The sequence below is a fragment of the Athene cunicularia genome, unplaced genomic scaffold, assembly GCF_003259725.1.
Source record: "Athene cunicularia isolate RWA unplaced genomic scaffold, athCun1 SCF_1, whole genome shotgun sequence".
In the NCBI taxonomy this organism is placed as follows: domain Eukaryota; kingdom Metazoa; phylum Chordata; class Aves; order Strigiformes; family Strigidae; genus Athene; species Athene cunicularia.
Window position 1 is genome coordinate 333,431 of NW_020799155.1, and position 20,181 is coordinate 353,611.

At 41.7% G+C, this 20,181-nt stretch overlaps 1 protein-coding gene across 1 annotated transcript in view; it reads left to right on the forward strand.

Annotated features, from left to right (window-relative positions):
* ZNF827 (zinc finger protein 827) overlaps positions 1-20,181 on the forward strand; it is an 87,882-nt gene that overhangs the window by 25,225 nt on the left and 42,476 nt on the right. Inside the window, exon 5 of the mRNA XM_026866958.1 lies at positions 5,936-6,169. Within this exon, the coding sequence (XP_026722759.1) occupies positions 5,936-6,169 (234 nt within the window). The remainder of the gene's footprint in view (positions 1-5,935; positions 6,170-20,181) is intronic.

Consider the following 20,181-nt stretch of genomic DNA (forward strand, 5'->3'; position numbering starts at 1 on the left):
TTTTGCTTGACCACAGCTCCTTAAATGCAAAGCAGCTTTAGAGAAGATCAGGATAGTTTGCTGGCCTTTTCTTAACCTCTGCTTACGCATTTCTGACATAATCAAGGCGGTTTAGAAGACGTCGTGTTTTAAGTGGTTTCTGGAAGCCCAGAGGTGGCAAGTCTCGGCATCATCATACTTCTCATGATTGTCTATTCTGCCATTCCACTGCTTCGATAAAAAGAGTTGTTTTAATGCTGAGCACTCCTGAGTGATAAGTAGCTTTTTCTTTGATAGTGCCCATTCTCTACCTTGGGGCCTGATAAGTTAGTGTATTTGCCTGAGGGCAGAGTAGAGGGCTTTGAAAATGAGATATAATTGAGTTAGCACTCCCAGGAGGGTTAGGTGCATGAGGTGCCCTGGGACAGATTAATACTCCAGGGCAGAAGGCCCTTTTGGGCCATTTATAGTGTAGACAGCCTCTGTTTAATAAGTTGAACAAAATTTATAAGTTCTGTCGGATTGGAGTCTGAAGATTCTCCAGCAGGTTCCAATTGCATAGATTTCCCTTACAAAGCCATTAGCTCACCAGTGGTGGTTTCTGCAGTGTTTGTACCCCTTCCTCAGTTCTTGAATGTCATCAAATATAAGCCATAGCCTCCACGCAGGATGCCAACACCTGCCTGCACATTTCAATTTCGAGAGTGAAGATGGTAGAAGACTCAAGTTGTACCCTTCATGGACAGCAGCTGCTTTCAGGATGATGCTGCCCAGTGTTGGGGAAATGTGTCTTCCAAATACTGCAGAACTGATCTGTTAAAGGTCCTTGGTTTCATTTAGCCGCTGCAGCTCCCAATTTGCCACCTGGAATGGAAGGCTCCCTTGGCTAGAGCCAGTTGCTCTAGCTGTCACAGGACCTGGATAAAGCACTGGCCTTTCTTCCTCAGGTCAGAGTCATGCCGTGATTCTCTTGCCATGGTGGCTCTGAGGAGAATCACAAAGGGAGTTTTTCCTGCAAGATCTCAAGGAGACCAGTTCAGTTTGCAGTGCCTTTTGGAATGTGTCCTCACTTTCCCCTTTTCCCTCAGCTGTGACAGGCCTGCTCTCTTTGTAGCTGTAGTCAGGCATCACTTTTAAAGTAATACGATGGTGCAGTGGTGCGCTGCGGTGTTTTCATCATGGTTCCTTCCTACCCAGACTCTGCAGATGCTTTTCTCGTGGCCTCTTTTGTGACAGCATTTTTGTTGTGGATTCTTTTTCCTTTCTCGTGGTCTTTGCTCAGACAGATGGAACAGTGACCAACTCCTTGCTAATTGTGACTTGTAACATTGAGCTTGGCTTGAAGTAATCAGCCCATTTTTCCTCTTTCAATTATAAACATTTAGAAATCCTAGTAAGTGGACTGATGCAGTTAGCAGCTTCCATCAGAGTGTTTCAGATTAGTGGCAGATGCCCAAAGCTTTTCTTGTGGCATTTGGCAGTTTGAGAAAAGTGTTATAACTTTCATCATCTACTTTTGCCAAATGGATGAAATGATTCCAGTTGCCAGGAAGATAAAAATCAGCCGTCTGGAATCTTCTTTGATCTGTTCTGTTTGTTTTTATTTTTCTGGATATGGAGTGGAACAAATGGAGAATTATCAACCCTGCTTGAGAGGCTTGCTTGCCTGTTGGTTGCATTTGCTGGGTGGGTTTGGTTTTTATTCCTCACTGTGTATTTCAAAATCAAATTGTTGGGTTTTTGCGATTCAGTCTGCAGGCAACACACATCCTTCAGTCTGTTCTCACTGGAGTTCAGAATGAATGTAAATTAAATACAAATTAAGTATATGTATGTGTATCTATTTCTGTACGTAGATAGATTATGTTATTCCTTCTGGGGAGTAATAATTTTGTAGTTCAAATATACTGTAATGGACTTCAACATCATCTTTTTAATCCTTATCTAGTTCTAATTTTTAAAAGATTTCTCAGTCATTGGGTTTAAAAAAAAATGGTCTCGGTCAGCTTTTATTTCTCTTATTTGCAATGTTTTTTCTTACATCTGTTTGTTGTTCTCCCTAATATGACTAGTGCATTCATCATAGTTGCTATTTCCCATGTGTTAGCAATTTTGCCCATAATTGTGGATCCAAGATGGGACAGAGGCAAGAGTGGTGGGGATTTTTGTTGGTTTTGGGATTGTTTGGTTTTTGGGTTTGGGTGGATTTCCCCCCCCCATCTAGTTTTAACATATGGATCTGATAGACTGGATAAACCCCCCTCCCCTTTTTTATTTGCCCTTCTATTTAGACTTCATTTACATTGGAATCTGCTTTAGTGTATTTCAAGAAAGATTAAAAGCTCCATTAACTGAAAGAAAAGCCCCACTAATTGAAGTAATTGGGTTGAAACCAGCCTAATAGTTGTCTGATTTTTGTTTGGTTTTGTTTTCTGGGGTAAGAAAAATTAGGTAAATTAACTTCTATTTTTGTGATTTGTCTACAGTTAAAATGTTTGGTTTTTGCAAAGTGTGATCAGTTCAAGGAATGTGCTGTCAGTTAATTAAAGAAATAAAACTCTACTACTTTCCTAATTTATTAATTTTATCTTCTGTTGAAAGCAAAGCAGCTAGAGTAGGCAGAACCAGCAACGTAGGTGAGAACAGTAGCCTGGGTTTCTTTCACCCTTCACGCAACACTGCCAAATGCACATCTTCAGGACTTTCTCTGGGCTGTGGGCCCCTGACCATGTTTTACATTTCTTATAGGTGTCTTGTAGACACACAGGGACAAACTGAGTATACAGATGTCATGAAGAGCTCATTTACGTTATGGCTGACGTTATGCTGGTAGATTAGTTGTCAGGATAGTTTTAGCATTGTTATCCTGGGTGGCGGCTCAGAAGTGTGAGGGAGCAGTGGTTTATAGCAGCGTGTGCTGTCACAGTAGGAGAGCTAGTGTGTGGGGTAGGGAGAGAAGGGGAAAGTGAGACATAGGAAAGGAGGGAAATTTGATGGATGCCCTGTTCAAGTCATTCTGGGTGTGTCACTATCATGAAACTATTTAAACTTTGATCTGACTTACCTTGAATTTTTGGTTCGCTGAGCTGTTAGAACTTGTCTTCATCTTAGCAGTTTGAGAATACCTTGGGATGAAGAGCATAGAGGTACCACTTGACACCTGCCTTTGGATTAGGTCAAACTGGCTGCTGCATTTTGGTTTGGCGATAAGAGGGTTTAATAGATGCTAATTTCTTCCAAATGTTCCCCTTTTGATCCCCTTTCTTGTGGTAGGGGAATCTATAAGTCATACTGTAGGACCTGACTGTGAAAAATGTTCCTAGTTTAAGACTTTGATGTTACATGAATTCTGTTACAGTGATTCTATTTGTGTATGGTTGTTTTTACAATGTTTTTAACCTGGCTTATAATGGACCACCGTGTATGGTTGCACACTTACACTGATCTATGTTTGTGAGTTTAATATCACCTCTGTATTTTAAATGGTAGAAGTATATGCTGACCTGGTCTACAGTGCTTCCTCTACCTGGTTCATTTTCTGCCCTGGTTCATGGGCAGACACATAGCTGGCTTTGCAGGTTGATGATTGTTCTCAGTGCGTCGTCTTTACCTTTTCACTCAAACTCATGTTTCTTTTATTTTCTGGGACAATCTGAATCAATACTTTATTGAATTGAATAAATTAAAAATTTTTTTTCTCCAAGTTCTCTGAGAGAGTTCAGGCAGAATGCTGTCTATCAGTTGCACTCAGCTCCTGTTGGAGGTATATTTTATATCAGTAGCAGCTAGAGTGGCATGTTTTAAGAGACGGAATGCTGAAGGTAGTGTGGCATAAAAGTTTTGGGTCTTCTTTGTTTTGTTTTTTTTTTTGGGGGGGGGGGGAAGTACCTTGGTAAAGTTAAGATAGGTTTGAAAACCTTAATCAGTATTTTGATGAACTAAAACGTGCTTTAATGTTTCATATTTCTGCTTTTGCTCCTTTTTTAAAAAAGGAAAAAGCAATTCCTAATAGTAGTAAAAGTGCTTATAAGTTATATTAAAAATTACATATATATAAAGTAATGTAATTTCGGAAGTAGTGAATAGCACAAATGTATATGCGCATGCTGCTTGTGTGTACACTGGTTATACCACTTGCTTTAATCTTGTTCTTTGGTAATGGCTTGCCAACCAATAAGAAAGGAGAGAAATCAAACAAACCTGGAATATAAACTGGAAAAATGCAAGTGTTGTGTTACAGGGTAATGTAGCTTTAAAAAAAAATATTTAAAAACACAAAGGAAACCACAAAACAATGGACTGTGAAAATGAGCAGAGCTCAAAGTAGCAAACGGCACTGTCTGTTTGTGATAAAGATGGCAGTTGTACCCTATATTTTAGGGCTGAGGTCTCTAGGAGGTGGTAAGCACTTCACAGTGAGATGCAGGAATTCAGGTTCTCTAGGAGTCAGATTTTTGGGGAAGCTGCTGAGAAGGAGAGTACCTGAGGAAGTAAGCCAGGAAAGTGAGGAGCTAGAAAGTAGGTAAGCAGTAGTGAAGTGGAGAAGAAAGTAGACCAAGGGCCTAAGCAAGTGAATGCTGGAGATTTTGTTGGGTTGATCTGACCTGTTAGTACCCTTTCCCTTCAGCTGGATATTACCACCCCTTTGATATGGCCGTTCCTCGACTTTTTCTATTCCTGTAATGGTATTGTAAAACAAACTGCTCTCTGCAGCAGGCAATGCACATGGACTTCTAATGCTCCGCTGTAGCCTGTGAAAGGGGTGGTGGGGTACATCCTTCTTACGTGGTTTGGGTGAGATTTGACAGAGCTCATCTGAGGGTAGGCAGGGGATTGTCATGTGGAAGGAGGAAAATATGTCGGAAAGATAGTGAGGTAAATGGTGAGAGCTTAGAAAGATAACAAAATGGGGATGATGCTCAGTCTTTCATAGTTGTGGAGACAGAGGTTTAGAGAAGTGAGAAAGATGTAAACTTATCAAAATTTGGAGCACTGGACAAGTCATTTGCCCTGTGTTACTAGGAACTTAAAGTGAAATTTTGAACAAGAAAAAGCCAGTAAGGGGACAAAGTGTCGTTTAGTGGTCAAACATAAAGAATTACAAGAAGAGCTGCTGAAAAATAGTGCAACTTATTTAGCCTCCTGTTTGTCATGCAGATTGCCTGTGAATTTATATTGCTAGGGTTTGAAAGTACTGGTTAAGAGACATTCTTGGTTTTATCCCTTCAACCAAATGCAGTGCGAAGGATCTACTGCTGTCGGGGCATATTGGAAAGTCTGTTCAAGAAATTGTTTGGTGTGTAGATGTTAAGCAGCTCCAAGGTCTCACTACATTTCTCTGAGGCTTTGCAGCTGCTTACATGGAGTGTTTGAAAGGATTATTTTAAACTTGCTCCCTTTACTCTAGGCATGTAGAACCTAGAACTCTAATAGCATCTTCCAGTGCAGAACTGTCTTCTGAAAATCCCTCTGTTCTTAGCAAATACCAACTTTTAGGACCTAAGAATTTGCTGTCTTTTCCCTTTTACTTCCATCTTAGTTTTCCTATCTTTCTACTCTTCATCTCTTGCCTCTTTTCCGTGCTCTAAGAACTCAATATGTAGTATGCATGGGCTTTGCCAAATTTGCCCGTATGTGAAATGATGTTTTAAATTTCCGTCAAGCCTATAGAAGACGTACAAAAATGACCAGGGGAATACTTTTACGAGAAGTAGGGGAAAAAATAGTGAGAGGAGAAGGATGGTTTCTTGAGCTCTGGTACATGCTGGTTTTGTATTTTGCAGCTGTACCTTTGTACAAAAGATGCAGAAGTTTGTTTACCTCTTGAAGCATCTTTGAATACTGCTTGACATGCTTGCTTCCAGTACCTGCTCTAGCATTTCTCAGGTTACGGTTTCTTCCTGTTACTAGCTGCTCTGTGACTATATATTACATAATTATTTCCTTCTCTTGACAGCTGCAAATCAAAAAGAGCCCTTGACCCCTAAATTTAAAGTGAAAGAAGAGCCTAAGGATGAAGAAGCTGCAAGTTCAGTCTTGTCTCAGTCCAGCTATGTGTTCAGCCAGGAATCCGAAGCCTCAGCTTCAAACATCCCTGAGGAGAAACTCAAGCCACAGGAAGTGCAGGCAAATGTGATGAGGCAGGACATGTCTGTCAAGGCAGCATCAGAGCTTCTCATGAAGCTTTCAGGTACATGTTTAATTTAGTAATATTCAACTTCTTAACTTTTTTGTTTTCACATATGCTAGCAGGGTTACCTTGCAGAGGGAATGTTTGGCTTTAGTAGCAAGTGAAGAAACAATTGAAAAGCTCTGTCTACAGAGGTTTATGTACATAAGACATCTCAGTTTGGTCTGTTGCTGTAGTATCTAATTATCTGTGCTCTGGTTTTCAAATTAATGACTATGGGATAAGTCAAAAGAAATGATGCCTTAAAGCTTTTAGTCGTTGTCATTTTTAAAATGAACCAAAACATGTTAATACCAATTTATTCACGTGTCACTTCATTAACATCATAAGAACGTGTGTTTGTACTGAACCATACCTGATATGGCTTTATAAATTATGATTTTTAAAACTTTTTATTTTTTCTGATGATACCCTGTACTCAAAATTATGAGAGGCATGTTAAAAAAATAAACTGCCCCAGCTTTCCGCTGTTAGGGAGGAGACTATTTGAACTTCCCTGCACTGCCTTAGTGATACATCCTTCTTTCAGGCAGGTAGACGCTGTGTATGTGATACACGTGTACTGTTACAGCTGGAGGGAGTTAAACAAAGATGTATGTTCTGCTAATTATGCTTTGTCTAACTGTCAGAATCAAGGTTTAATTTTAAGGAAAATTAAAAGGGCTGAATTCTCCCAGCTGGGAACAGGTTGAGTGAATGACAGAAGGGCTTTGAACTTCTAATAGACTTCAGTTTTTAGGACCAAGACATAAAAGTCAGTCTGGGAGGCTGGGTTTCGTACTTCTGCACCTAAACTGGTTCAGTTAGTTCTTAAATATTCTCCAAAACTGTACAAGGCTTATTTTTTAAAGTATGCCAAAGTCACACAAGGTGCCAGCGGAAATGCTTACAAATTTAGTAAGTCTGAGATCCCTGCCAAACCTATCTGAAATTATTTGGCTTGATTTGAAACTGTCAACATTGAAATAGAGCTTGAATTTATACCTGAAAGACTTTAACTGACTAGGATCTCCCCTATAAATTCTAACATGTAACTAATTCACCCCTGTTCATACCTGCACGCTTTAATTTGCAGAATTTGAATCATCAGTTTGCAAGCCTTCTGTGTTAATGGTGCAAAAAGCGCTTCCCAGATACAAAAGTTGATCAGAGCAGACATTTCCCAATTTTTCATGTACTCCCACATACTAAACATTTGGCTATTGCTATAGTGCACTCTTGCTGCTGGTGACTGGTTTGAGTATGTTGTTCTGGTAACAGAACTTTAGCCATGTTACAGAATGTTAACCTGTGACTTTATTTTTCTTGCTGCATATAAGTTTATGTAACTGTTTTCATAAAGAGTGAGCTCCGTAACTTAATGATTTCTCAAGTATTTCAGAGTCTCTGGGGCTCTTGATTATGAATCTTGAATTCGGCACTAGCAGGCTGTGATTAAACAGTTCTATTACAGACTATTATATTAGAATATTTTTACCTTAAATATCTGTTTGTGTGAGTGAAATCTGGCATATATAAAATTTTGGTCAAGTCTTCAGTCACTTCTGTTGGGAACTCCCAGTCTTCAAAGGTTGTAGTAAGGAATACACTAGTTTAACACTTCTCTTATGATCTCTTAGTGACGGAGCAGTTTTTGCTGGTAGTGGTCTTTTTGGTTAATCCATAGATTAGAAGGTAAAGAATTACTGTAGGATTTACTCAGTATTGTCACAGTTGGTATTCCTGAATCAGCCAGTGGGTGGGGTTATACCAAGTTTATCACGTACACTGTTTTAAATTTGTACTTTTCTGAATTAGCATTTAAAGCAGAGACTATAAAAGAAGAAATCACTAAGATACAGTTTAATATAGGACAAATATAAGAGGAGTATCTAAGATCAATAGCCTCTTTAGTGTTTTTTTTAATGTTTACTTCTCTGGTAGAATACTCTGCGATCAATATTGACTTTCCAGTTTATATGAAGCAATGCTGCATTCTGGTTTTTGTGACTGAGAAATGAAACAATTAAGCCACTTCAGAATAAAGTTAAATATTCCTGGTACTGGAAGAAGGGAAAAAAAAAAAAGAGAGAGGAATGAGTCTGGATGTTCTACCGTCTGTGGGAAATCTTCAGTCAAGTGCCCTTATTAGATTTGATATATTATATAATTGGGTTTAAGTCAGGTCCTTCTGGACTCTATATATTCTTGGTAGAGACTGAATGGATTACATCCTTGCTTTGTTATTTTCCCTTTCTTCTGTGTAATACTAATTACCAAAACCTGCACCGAATACAAATTCAGCAAGGGATTTCCAGCATAATAGTATTTCTGCATTCCTGACATACGTGCTTCTGTTATCCCCTGAGCAATAATATTGCCAGTTGTTGCAGCCTCATGGCACCCTCTTGGGATTTAGGCATAGACCTTGCTGTACCTTCATGTGAAGGGTACACTGGTTTATATTTTTCACTGGGAAATCTCTTTTCCCAAACAGAGGTGCTTTTAGCTGAGCTTGTCCAGTGTAGCAGAAGGCCCTTCCAGCTCTGGACCCTAGTTTGGGCTGGTGCATACTGTAAGAAAGACACTGCAGATCACCAGCCCTGAAAATGGAGGGGCTTGTCAGCCACTCTAGAGCTAGGAAAACTTAGAAGAATAAACATATTTTACTGTAGTACAACATTAACAGAAATGTACTAGTTGTCATTGTAGAGGTAGATGTACAGAAACAACAGAAAAAATCACACACAGCTGTCTATTTTAGTTCTACTACACAAAACTCTTCTCATGAAACTAAAAAGCTGTCAGGACACAACCAGTGTTGAAGATCAGGCCCTTATCTTGCATATTACTTTGGTGGGAGTTGGACCTTATCTGGAGAAGCTTTATACCATTTTTTTTCCTCCACTGTTCCACTGAATCCAATTCCACTTAGATTCAGATGTTCTACCTTACAGTTCACAAACTTGATACCTAGTTGTGTTTCCTCCAAAGGATTATTCAAGCTGAGAAGGCGAATGTCTCTTGGGCATGTCTAGGCAGAACCCATTTCCATCCAGATAGTCAAAAGAAAACTTCATAACAACTGATCTGCTATTTAAAAATAAATGAAAGAAGAATAATTTTGGAAGAAATGGTCTTTGGGAGTTAACAAAGTTCGAGCTTCAGTGCAGACTTTCAACCTACATTTCAACCTAGAACATAAAATGACTACCATGATTTATGTGAATGTGCAAAGTTGAGCTGTGAATTCTGTCCATTACTAAGTCGTGACTGAGACTAGATCCAGTGATAAGCAAACAGATTTGAGGAGAGAGTGGACTGGGGCAAATTGCTCTTAACTCTATTTGGAAGGGTGCCATCCCTGCAAGATTTTAAATTCTTATTTAATGTTGCACAAAATCACTTATAAAAGAAATGGAAGTAATATATTTCAATTACCCATGAACCAGTTTTCTACATTCTTACCAGTTCTCTTTCATGGAAAAGCTTAATTTATTTCTCAAAATGTTTCATTAAGTGGCACATCCAGTGATCCCTGGTCAGTTTTACCCACTCAGTATTGTAAATTGAAAGGGAGGTTTGAGAGAAGGCTGAGATTTAAAATAAATGTTTGCATTTACATGCTGATGTTTGAGTCTAAAAACTCACTTTCTGTTGAAATAGTCATGCTGCTAATATGTTTGGGGCATGTATTATATTGCAGAAGCATAGAGTGTTTTGCCGCCTTGTCCAAAAAAATTAATACATAGCTGGAGGTGTATAAGATCTATTCCAGGTACTAGTCTTTTATAAGTAATGTTTTACCCTGGTGCCTTGAACTATGACATTAGTATGCCCCCGTCTTTCCTAGAAATGTTGTCTGAAACACCTTTGCCTTTGTTTCAGCTATATCTTATTTGCGAAATGTAGTCATTTTACATCTCAGTAGCAACTCAGGTTGTTTTCCTCCTCTCTGTTCGTTTGTTTGTTTTCAGTGGATTAATTTCTGCTGATCAATACTTCAGTATATATTGCACATACCCTTGTTATCCCTAGCAAATGCATGACCTTTGTACTATTCAGTTCCTTTGGATTTTTGTGGTTCAATCTTCAGGTCACACAGTACTTCTTGTAATATTCCAGTTTCCCAGTACCAACAGTGTGTCATAATTTTGGGTTATTAGCAGATGCAATTAGTGCATACTTACTTTTTGTGCCAAGGTCATGAAGTAAAATGTTGCATATAATTGATTTCAAAAGCATTCATGATCAACTCCATTTATTATCACCTAATTATATGACAATTCCTCTTTCAGCACAGCTGGTTATTGAGGCGGTTTGGTGGGGTTTTCTCCTTTTTTGATTAAGTGTTTATTCACTTGAACATGTTTATGCTGATTTCCTATTTTGTGCTTTGTAGTTAATTTTTTTTTTATGTTCTATCTTACATTTAACTGAAACCACGTGGATTACAACTTCTATTTAAGAAGAGGAAGGAAAAGAGAGTGATAGTACAAATCTAGCATAAGATGAAGGCCAGCACACCTCGATGCTACTCCCATTCCAAAAATGGCACATCGTGCATTAGAGCAGGGGAGGTGAAGGACTATCTGAGAAGGTTCCAAATTAGCTCGTATCAAAACCAGCCCAGTCACAGCAGCACAGACTTCCCGAGGAACTAAATAACAATATCAGCATAAAAAGTTTGCTAACTAGGAGTGCTCTCTATGCATGTGTGGCTGGACAGCTGCTGTCAAATTGACCTCATTTTAAGGCTTGGGTGGCTTTGTGCTTGACTGTCATCAGCAGTGTGAATTGACAACAAAAATGAGTCCAGTGGCTAGTAAGCTATTACTAGCAGTCACAAAATCTTCCCAGGTTTAGCGGGTTGTGTTGGCATCGTTTTGGTTTATTGTTACTGTGGTGAAGAAGTACGTTACTACGTTCTTTGGCAGAGGTGGGGGACAGAGAAACGAACCTTCTTATCTATTTCTTTTTCATAACTTGATGGACTGTTCTGGGAATCACCTGTCGAGCCTGCTGTCTTTGAGATAGCTCTTGTCAGGACCTCGTAAGAGTCTCCATACCTAGATTGTAGGGGAGCTGTTAAGAGTGTTTTCATCCCTGATTAAGAGAGCCTTGATAATGGGCAGAGGAGTGGAAATACAGGGAAATCTTTTGTTCCTTGGTCTCTAAATAGTTTATTAGAAAGCTCTGGGCAGCAGCAGATGCTTCTGTAGAAGCCCAGAAAAGTAAGCGGGGAAGTGTAGGACCCAAAATTAAGACTTGATAGGAACTAGAGAGGTGGAAAGTCACATCACCAGATTAAATCCTGCGAGTAGCCAAGTGGGTTTTGTTGTGTGGCTTGTTTTTGTCTTAACCGACAGAAACATGAACTCAGTTGTGAATGATTAGAGTAAAGCTCTGTTTTAATTACAGTATAGAAAAAGATAAAACTTTCTAGACAGCTAGATTTATTGTTGCAGTGTGTCGGGTTCCAGATTTTTTTCAATATTTTGAGATTCTCCTGCCAGTGCTGTACTACATGAAGTTCATATCAGGCCATGGTATCAGTTCATTTGTATCAGCTTAATAAGATTTTGCATGACATCTGCATAAAAACATAATCCCAAAAGAACTCAACTAGTAATGGGTTCTTACCTGTTGATGGAGTTTGCCATGTTTCATGACAATGAATTAATGTCTAAACCCAAAAGCAGGAAAAATGTGGAAAAAAACCCACTGCCCTTGTGCAGGAGAAGTATAAGGTAGAAAGTATGGAAGTCTGCAAAGTCTTAAGGTTTTTTTTCCCTACAGTTGTTAACCCCACAAAACAACAAAAATTACAGAAAAACAAGTACCTTATAATGGAGCCTAACTTTTAGTTCAGTAGATACTATACTATACCTTTAAGTTATTGCAGTTCATATTCTTCCTTTTTCCCATGTTAGTGTAATCTTGACATTTAATGAAAATCATGTTAATTTAAAAGATTAAATCATTTGGAATAATAAATCATAAGGTCTGTGGTTCAAATATACTTCTTTTTGTGTTCTGGGATTTATTTTTTGTTATTTTAGTTTTTATTTTATGATTTGATTTTATTTTTTAGGAATTGTCACTCAAGAGTTTTAAACAACTCCCCCAATCCTTTGCTTCACTGCTGTTTCTTGATGATGTTCAGCCAAATGACAGTGGCCACAAAGCTATGGAAAGTGGGCATGTCAATTTTTTTCAGTGTCAGGGTACTATGGATACTGAGTATTTGCAGAAGGGCCTCTCGCAGTCAGTCCCCTTTGCCTTTGGAGAGTCAGCTTGTAAAGACAGGAGAACTGGAGCCAGACTCTCTGCAAAGGCACAGATAGCTACAGAAATTCAGAACTACAATTTTCTTTAACTGAGAGACTTGCATAGATTGGAATATGTTCTGAAATAACAATTCACTGCACATGTAGACTTTTTACCAAATTCTTCTTGATCTGTGTTTTGAAGGATTGGCTGTGTTCTGCATGTAGGGTCTGTCCCGATCCAGCGTCAGGGGAAGGTTTCAATGTGATCTCAAGAGTGAGATTAAGACACAGATGACGTCAAATGCCATATAACTAAAACAGGTTTTTATTATGAAATGAAGAAATTAACAGTCAAAATCCAACATAACTGTTAAGCAGGAATTCTTTATTAGCAGCGCGGGGGTCGCCCTGGGGATTCTCCACCATAAGGGCGACACCGAACTCACAAGGGACATCAGTTTTACATACACGCAAATCATACATGTTCATTAGATTTCCTGGAAAGGGGTGTCTTATGATGGTAAGTTCCTGGAATTCATTTACATAGTCTGAGCATGCCTAGTGAAAATCGAGTGAGGGTCTTCAGTGGTCGAGGGAAGAAGTACGTGATCTTCATAGTGTTCACTAGTTGACCTTCTTTCCAGAGCATGTGCTGTGAGGTAAAGTCCAGGTGTTTTCCTAAATCGGTAGATCATCCTGCCTAGATTGTGTCTCTGTGTCCTTTTGTTCAAGTTCCCCCGTATCTTAGTTTGCCCAAGTGCCCTTGAAGGCTGCCATCAGTGAGTTATGCAGGGAGCGTTTCACTTTTGCCTAAACAGATGAAGAGGCCAAGGGAAAACGGTTGAGAAGTCCTTGGGAAACAAACACAAGCAAAACTTCCATGCATCACAGTTTAGACTTAATCAGAAATTCACCGGTTTGAGCCCTTTCAATTATGAAAAAAGTGAAGGAGGGTAGCGATAGGATAGAATGGAAGGAAAAGAAAGCAAGGATGCAGGATAAGGCTGCAAGAGCAGTCACCACCATGAATCCAGTGGCATCCCCTTGGTCCTCAGTCTTCAGTTCTTCGGTGGTGGGTGCACACGGATCTGGCTTCGATGGTGGATGCACACTGAGCAAAATTTTCTGCTGCCTTTTAAAGTTCATCATATCCACTGATCAGCATATCTGCCCACCTTTAGGTTTGTTTTTTTTTTCTCTGATCCCACAGGTATTGTTGCATCTGGCTTCAGGACAGGAAGGTTTGGCTCTTGTCAGTTCATTATCCCGCATGCATGGGGTCTGGGCTACACAATAGAGCCACAAATGGCTACAGGAGGGGGCCAGCTCAGTACACGTCTGCCCCTTTGAGGCTTGTCTGAGGAGTCTGACCACGCAACCACAAGGAAGTGTGTGTGGGGGGGTGTGCATCCTTCAATACACTCCCGCTTCTCTGGGCAGCATCCCCCAGACCAGTTCACAGGCTGCAGCAGCTTCTCTTGGAGGTTTGCACAGACACAAGCAAGATTTGAGACAGTCATAGGACATTTCAGTCTCTCACAGGGTCTTTCAGTGAAGCACCATAAACCTACTATTTAAGTGGAAGGAGCAGCAGATGCGTATCACAACTCAAATTAGTCTATTGCTTTAATTTGCTCCTTTTTTTCTTTGTTGGCTTGCATTTTTGCGAAACTAAGCCTGTAATTGCAAAATTCTACAACATGGGAGTTCAGAGGTTCCACTTCTAACAAATATGAGCCATTTTATGATTTTTATATTAATGCAGGATCCTGTTACATTGATTCTAGGCCCATTGACATTGTCTTACATAAAACAGCAGTTTGAAAAAAATGCTAGCAAAATAAAGCATCAAGCACAACACCCTAGGGAACGTCAGATGTTACTTGTGTCTCTGTAGCAGAACCTTCAGGGCTTGCCAACTGTTCCTTACCTCTGAGGTTTTATTTAAGCTGTTTTAGGGCATGTTTATTTCTAGCAAATCAGAACAATTAGCATAACAAAATGCCTGATGCTCCATACTGAAAGCTTTTGAAGTCAGTACAAGTTGACCCACTAGTTACCCCTGTCTGCTTGATTGTGAAAACTAGTACATAAGTCCAATTTATGAGACATATGGGAAAGGCTTTCTTCTCTAAGTTGATTCATAAAGCTGATTTGCAAAGCTGATGGGCATTTCAGCAAATACGAACAACTCTAGAATTTTAGTTGCAGGATGAAGTTTTAAATGGTGGGAAGAAGCATGAATGTTTTAACAAGGATTCATTTGATTTCAGCAGCGGAAAGTCAGTCATTGGACAGCTATTGTATCAGCAAAAGGAATATTTACTACATGACTTGTGGGTTTTATTGAATTTGTGCACTTTATTTTGACTTTGATCTCAAATAAAGTGAAAAGCAGACTGTACTGGATTAGAAGAGCATGTTCAGTGTGTCCCCTTCTAGAGCAGGTGAGTGCTGAACAGAATCATAGAATAGTTTGGGTTGGAAGCGATCGTTAAAGGTCATCTAGTCCAACCCCTTCTGCAATAAGCAGGAACTCCTTCAACTAGATTAGGTTGCTCAGAGCCCTGTCCAACCTGACCCTGAATGTTTCCTGGGTTTAGGGCATTTACCACCAATCTGGGCAACCTGTTCCAGTGTTTCACCACCTTCAGTGAAAAAAACGTCTTCCTTATATCTAGTCTAAATCTACCCTCTTTTAGTTTAAAACCATTATCCCTCATCCTATTGCAACAGGCCTTGCTAAGAAGTTTGTCCCTATCTTTCTTATAAGCCCCCTTTAAGTACTGGAAGGCCTCAGTAAGGTCTTCCTGGAGCCTTCTCTTCCCCAGGCTGAACAACCCCAGCTCTCTCAGCCTGTCCTCATGGCAGAGATGTTCCATCCCTCTGATCGTTTTTGTGGCCTCCTCTGGACCTCTTCCAACAGGTCCATGCCTCTCCTGTGCTAAGGACTCCAGAGCTGTACACAGCACTGCAGGTAGGGTCTCATTAGAGCAAAGTGCAAGGGGAGAATCACCTCCCTTGACCTGCTGGTCATGCTTCTTTTGATTCAGCACAGGATATGGTTGGCTTTCTGGGCTCCAAGTGCATGTTGCATGTTGAGCTTCTCATCAACCAACATTCCTATGTCCTCCTCAGGGTTGCTCTCAATCCCTTCATCCCCCAGCCTGTATTGGTACTGGGGATTACCCATATGCAGGATTTTCTTAGACCTTTCTTTTCTAGCTGACGTACCTGTAGAAGCCCTTTTTACTATTCTTTACATCCTCTGCCAAGTTCAGCTCTAGCCATGCCTTGGCTGAGCCCATCTCTACACAACCAGGCAGTGTCCCCATACTCTTCCCAGGATACCTGTCCCTACTTCCATTGCCTGTGCATTTCTTTCTTGACCTTTATTTTGACCAGCAGGTCTCCACTTACCTATGCCATTCTCTTGCCTTCATTTTCTTATTTCTTACCCCTGGAAATCAAGACCTCTTGCAGTCTTTGGAAAACATCCTTAAAGATCTGCCAGCTCAGTTCTCCTCCCTTGTTCCTGAGGACAATTTCCCGGGGGGTTCTATTGACTAACTCCTTGAAGAGCTGGAATTTTGCTTTCCTAAAATTCAGGGGCCTGACTTTACCCTTTGCCTGACCCATATCCCTGAGGGCTGCAAACTCTACCAGTACATGGTCACTGCAGCCCAGGCTGCCTCCAGTCTTGACATCCATGATTAGCTCATTCGTGTTGGTGACCAACAAGTCCAGCACCACATACCCCTCTGATAGGACTGTCTATTATTTGGTTTAAGATTTTATCCTCAGTGCACTCCAGAAGTCTTGCCTATAGCTTGCTGTGCTACTTTTCCATCTGATGTCGAGGTGATTGAAGTCTCCCAGCAGGACAGAGCCTGCGAGCCCAGGGCCTCCTGCAGCTGGAGTAAGAAGGCTTTGTCAACAGGCTCCCCTTGATAGACACCAACCACAAGGTTCCCTCTGTAGCCTGGATCCCTAATTCTTACCCATAAGCTTTCAACCTGCTCGTGGCTATTCTTCAGAGACAGCTCTTCATGCTCTATCCATTTCTTGATGTAGAGGGCAACCCCTCCACCCCTCCTTCCTCACCTGTCCCTTCTAAACAGCTTGTAGCCATTGATAGCCACACTCCAGTCATGGGATTCAGCACACCAAGTTTCAGGAATGCAGCTAGGTTGTAGCTTTCTAGCATCACAGTGGCTTCCAACTCCCCCTGTTTGTTGCCGGTGTTGTGTGCATTGGTGTAGAGGCACTTCAGCTGGGCTGTTGGCCATATCACCTTCTTAGAGGAACAGGTTCCTTTGAGGTATTTCACTGGTGTTTCCCTGTTGGCTCCTATTACCTCAGAAGCCTCTGGCTCATACCTCAGAAGCCTCTGGCTCATCTCTGAAAGACTTCAAGTGTGCTGTAGTGGAGCCAGCATGGCTCAGAGCAACAGGCAGAGGGCCCTCGCTAGCACGCAGTCCCTCTAACCTTGATGTGTCATCCCACAGCTTGTCACAGGCAAGCCTGATATTATCCTCCTTCAAGTCTAGTTTAAAGCTCTGCCAGTGAGCCCTGCTAGCTCATCAGCAAAGACCTTCTTTCCCTTTTGAGAAAGATGAATCTCATCTGATGCCAGCAGACCTGGTGTCATGTAGGCCATCTCATTATTGAAAAAAACAAATTGTGGTGGCGACACCATGTATTAATAAACTGGGTCCATCTGTTTTTGCTAATGTTTCTGCCCACAACTGGAAGGAGAGAGGAAAAAAATAACCTGTGCTCCAGATTCCCTTACCAACCATCCCAAGGCCCTGAAGTCTCTGTTGATTGCCCTTAGACTATGTGTTGCTGCTTCCTCGCCACCCACATGGAAGAGCAGTAATGGGTAATAGTCTGAGGTTCATAGCAGGCTAGGAAGTTTTCTAGTGATGTCCTTAACCCAGGCCCCAGGAAGGCAGCAGACTTCCCTCAGAGGATGGTCTGTCTGGTGTACTGGTCCCTCTGTTCCACTCAGAAGGTAGTCGCCTACAGCTGTAACCCATCTTTTCTTTCTCATGGAGGTGGTTGTGATACGGGGGTTAGGCCTTTCTGACCTTGGCAACACCTCTGGTGTAAATGGACCATCATCCCCTTCATCCATTGGCTGGCCTTCCACATCCAGAGCCTCATAGCTGTTGTACAAAGGCACCTGGGGAGACGAGGTGGGTGAGAAGGGGGTTTGCCTGCCAACCTGAGCGTGGACTTGCCTCCATTCACTCCTTTCCTTTAAGCTGCTGCCTTCAGCCTAGTGGGGGGAGGATACAAGATCTCCTTGGTCTTGGGTTTTTTTTTGGTGACTGTTCCTCTTTCTATCTCAGAGAGGGCAGAGCTTGATTCAACCAGTCTCTCTAGATTCCCTGATGCTCCTTAACCTTTCTACTACCTGCGTGTGGAATACTGTACCAGTCTGGGGCTCCCTAGTTCAGAAGCGCTGTTGAGATTTAGTAGACAAACTAGAGGAAGGCCGCAGACCTGATTAAGGGTCGAGGGCTCATAACATTACGGGGAGGGATTGAGGGAACTGGGCCTGTTTGGTCTGGCAAAGGGGACTAAAGGCAGTTTTAATCACAGCCTGCTACTACTTGAAAGAAACTTAGAAAAGCAGTGGAGTCAAACTCTTCTCTGTTGTGACAAATGGTAAAAGAAGGGGCAATGCGGGAGAGCTGAGTATGCACGCGACCACTGTGATCAAGCAATGCCTGTTTATTACAGCTAAGAAAGCCCTTTCATAATGTTCTCCCACACACGTAACATGCAGTACAAGTCCTCAAGATTGGACAGTTAACTTAGCCCGCGCTTTAAACCTTCTTATGATTGGATAAAAAGTGCCCCATCAGCCTTGCCAGGCTTCCTGCCTTGTGTAAATTCCTCTTCTGTCCCAACCCCTTCCGGGGGTTGTTTGTCTTGTCGAGTTTCTCCCCCCTCGTTCAGGGTCACATCCTTATCGTATTCTTGCTCAGGCTGAGGCTCTTATCAGTCTTGTTCTCACACAGGATTGCTCACATGTCCATTCTCTCGCAGAAAGCCCTCTAGAATCCCAACAGGGCAACAGCTACCAGCTGAAGCTTGAAAGGTTCAAAGCGGACATTAAGAAAAATTTCTAGTGCAGCACTAGAACAAGTGTTACCCAAGGATGCTGTAGCCTCCCTTGCTTGGAGGTTTTGAAAATTCTGCTAGATGAACCTGTAGCTGATCTGATCTAGTGACAATGATTCATGTAATAATTTAGTTTGGAGGGGACCTCCGGGATTCATCTTAACACAAACTCTTGCTCAAGACAGGTCCAACGAGACCATGCTGCTGATGGTCTTACTAAATTTTGAGTGTGTCCAAGGATGGGGAACCCAACCTCTCTCTGCAATGTGTGCCATTATTTCACCATCTGGGCAGTGATGTTGGTTTTTTTTTTCCTCTGTATATATAAACAGAATTTCCCATGTTCTGACTTGCCTATTGCCTCTTCTACCGTCATTATGCATTTCTGAGAGAATTCTGACTAGCTTCTTTATGCCTTCTCTTTATACCTTAGAGAGTTGCTGATAGCAATAAAGTGTCCCCTTAGTGTTGTTCTCTTAAGGCTGAGCTAACCTACTTCTCTTAGCTGTTCTCCTCTTATGTTTTTCAGCATAATAGCATTGATAGCTTTCCACTGAACATGCTCCAGGATGTCAGTGTCCGTCCTGTACTGGGGAGCCCCGAATTGGGGCATGGTACTCTAAATGCAGTCACATAAGCACAGAATAGAGGGTAAGAATTTCCTCCCTCTACCTGATGGCTACAGGTTTGATAGTATGGCCCAGGATACAGTTGGCCTTGGTTGCCACAATGGCACATGTTGATTTGGTCACAAATTGCATTGGATTGTGGTAATCTGAATTTTCTGGGAGAAGTAGCTTGAATAAAGTCTTTCTAAAACTTGGCCATCTCTGTCCTAGGCTGTAGAGAGGCATTGTCTGAGACTAAATATCAGAAGTACTCCTACTGCTACACCTTGAGGTGACACTGTTAGGCCTTCAGAGATGAATGACATAGGCAATAATCTTATTTTGTTAAGATGCTTCTGTATCGCAAAGTTAACAGCAGAAGGCATACTAAATGATTTAGTTCATCTTCTGTGAGATGAGCAGTGTTCGTTGCTGTGCTGTTGTTCTGAGCTTCATCCAGGTTAGGTTTAAATGAATAGCAGACATCAGTAAGTTTGCAGCTGACACCCAATTGGGTGGGAGTGTTGATCTGCTCGAGGGTAGGGAGGCTCTGCAGAGAGACCTGGACAGGCTGGAGCCATGGGCTAAGCCCAACTGGGGGAGTTTCAATAAGGCCAAATGCCGGGGGCTGCCCTTGGGCCACAACAACCCCCAGCAGCGCTACAGGCTTGGGGAGGAATGGCTGGAGAGCTGCCAGTCAGAGAGGGACCTGGGAGTGTTGATTGACAGCCGGCTGAACAGGAGCCAGCTGTGTGCTCAGGTGGCCAAGAAGGCCAGGGGCATCCTGGCTTGTGTCAGCAATAGTGTGGCCAGCAAGGACAGGGAAGGGATCTCACCCCTGTACTCAGCACTGGTGAGGCTGCACCTCGATTCCTGTGTTCAGTTTTGGGCCCCTCACTACAAAAATGCCGTTGAATGACTCGAGCGTGTCCAGAGAAGGGCAACGGAGCTGGTGCAGGGTCTGGAGCACAGGTCGTACGGGGAGCGGCTGAGGGAACTGGGGGGGGGGGGGGTTAGT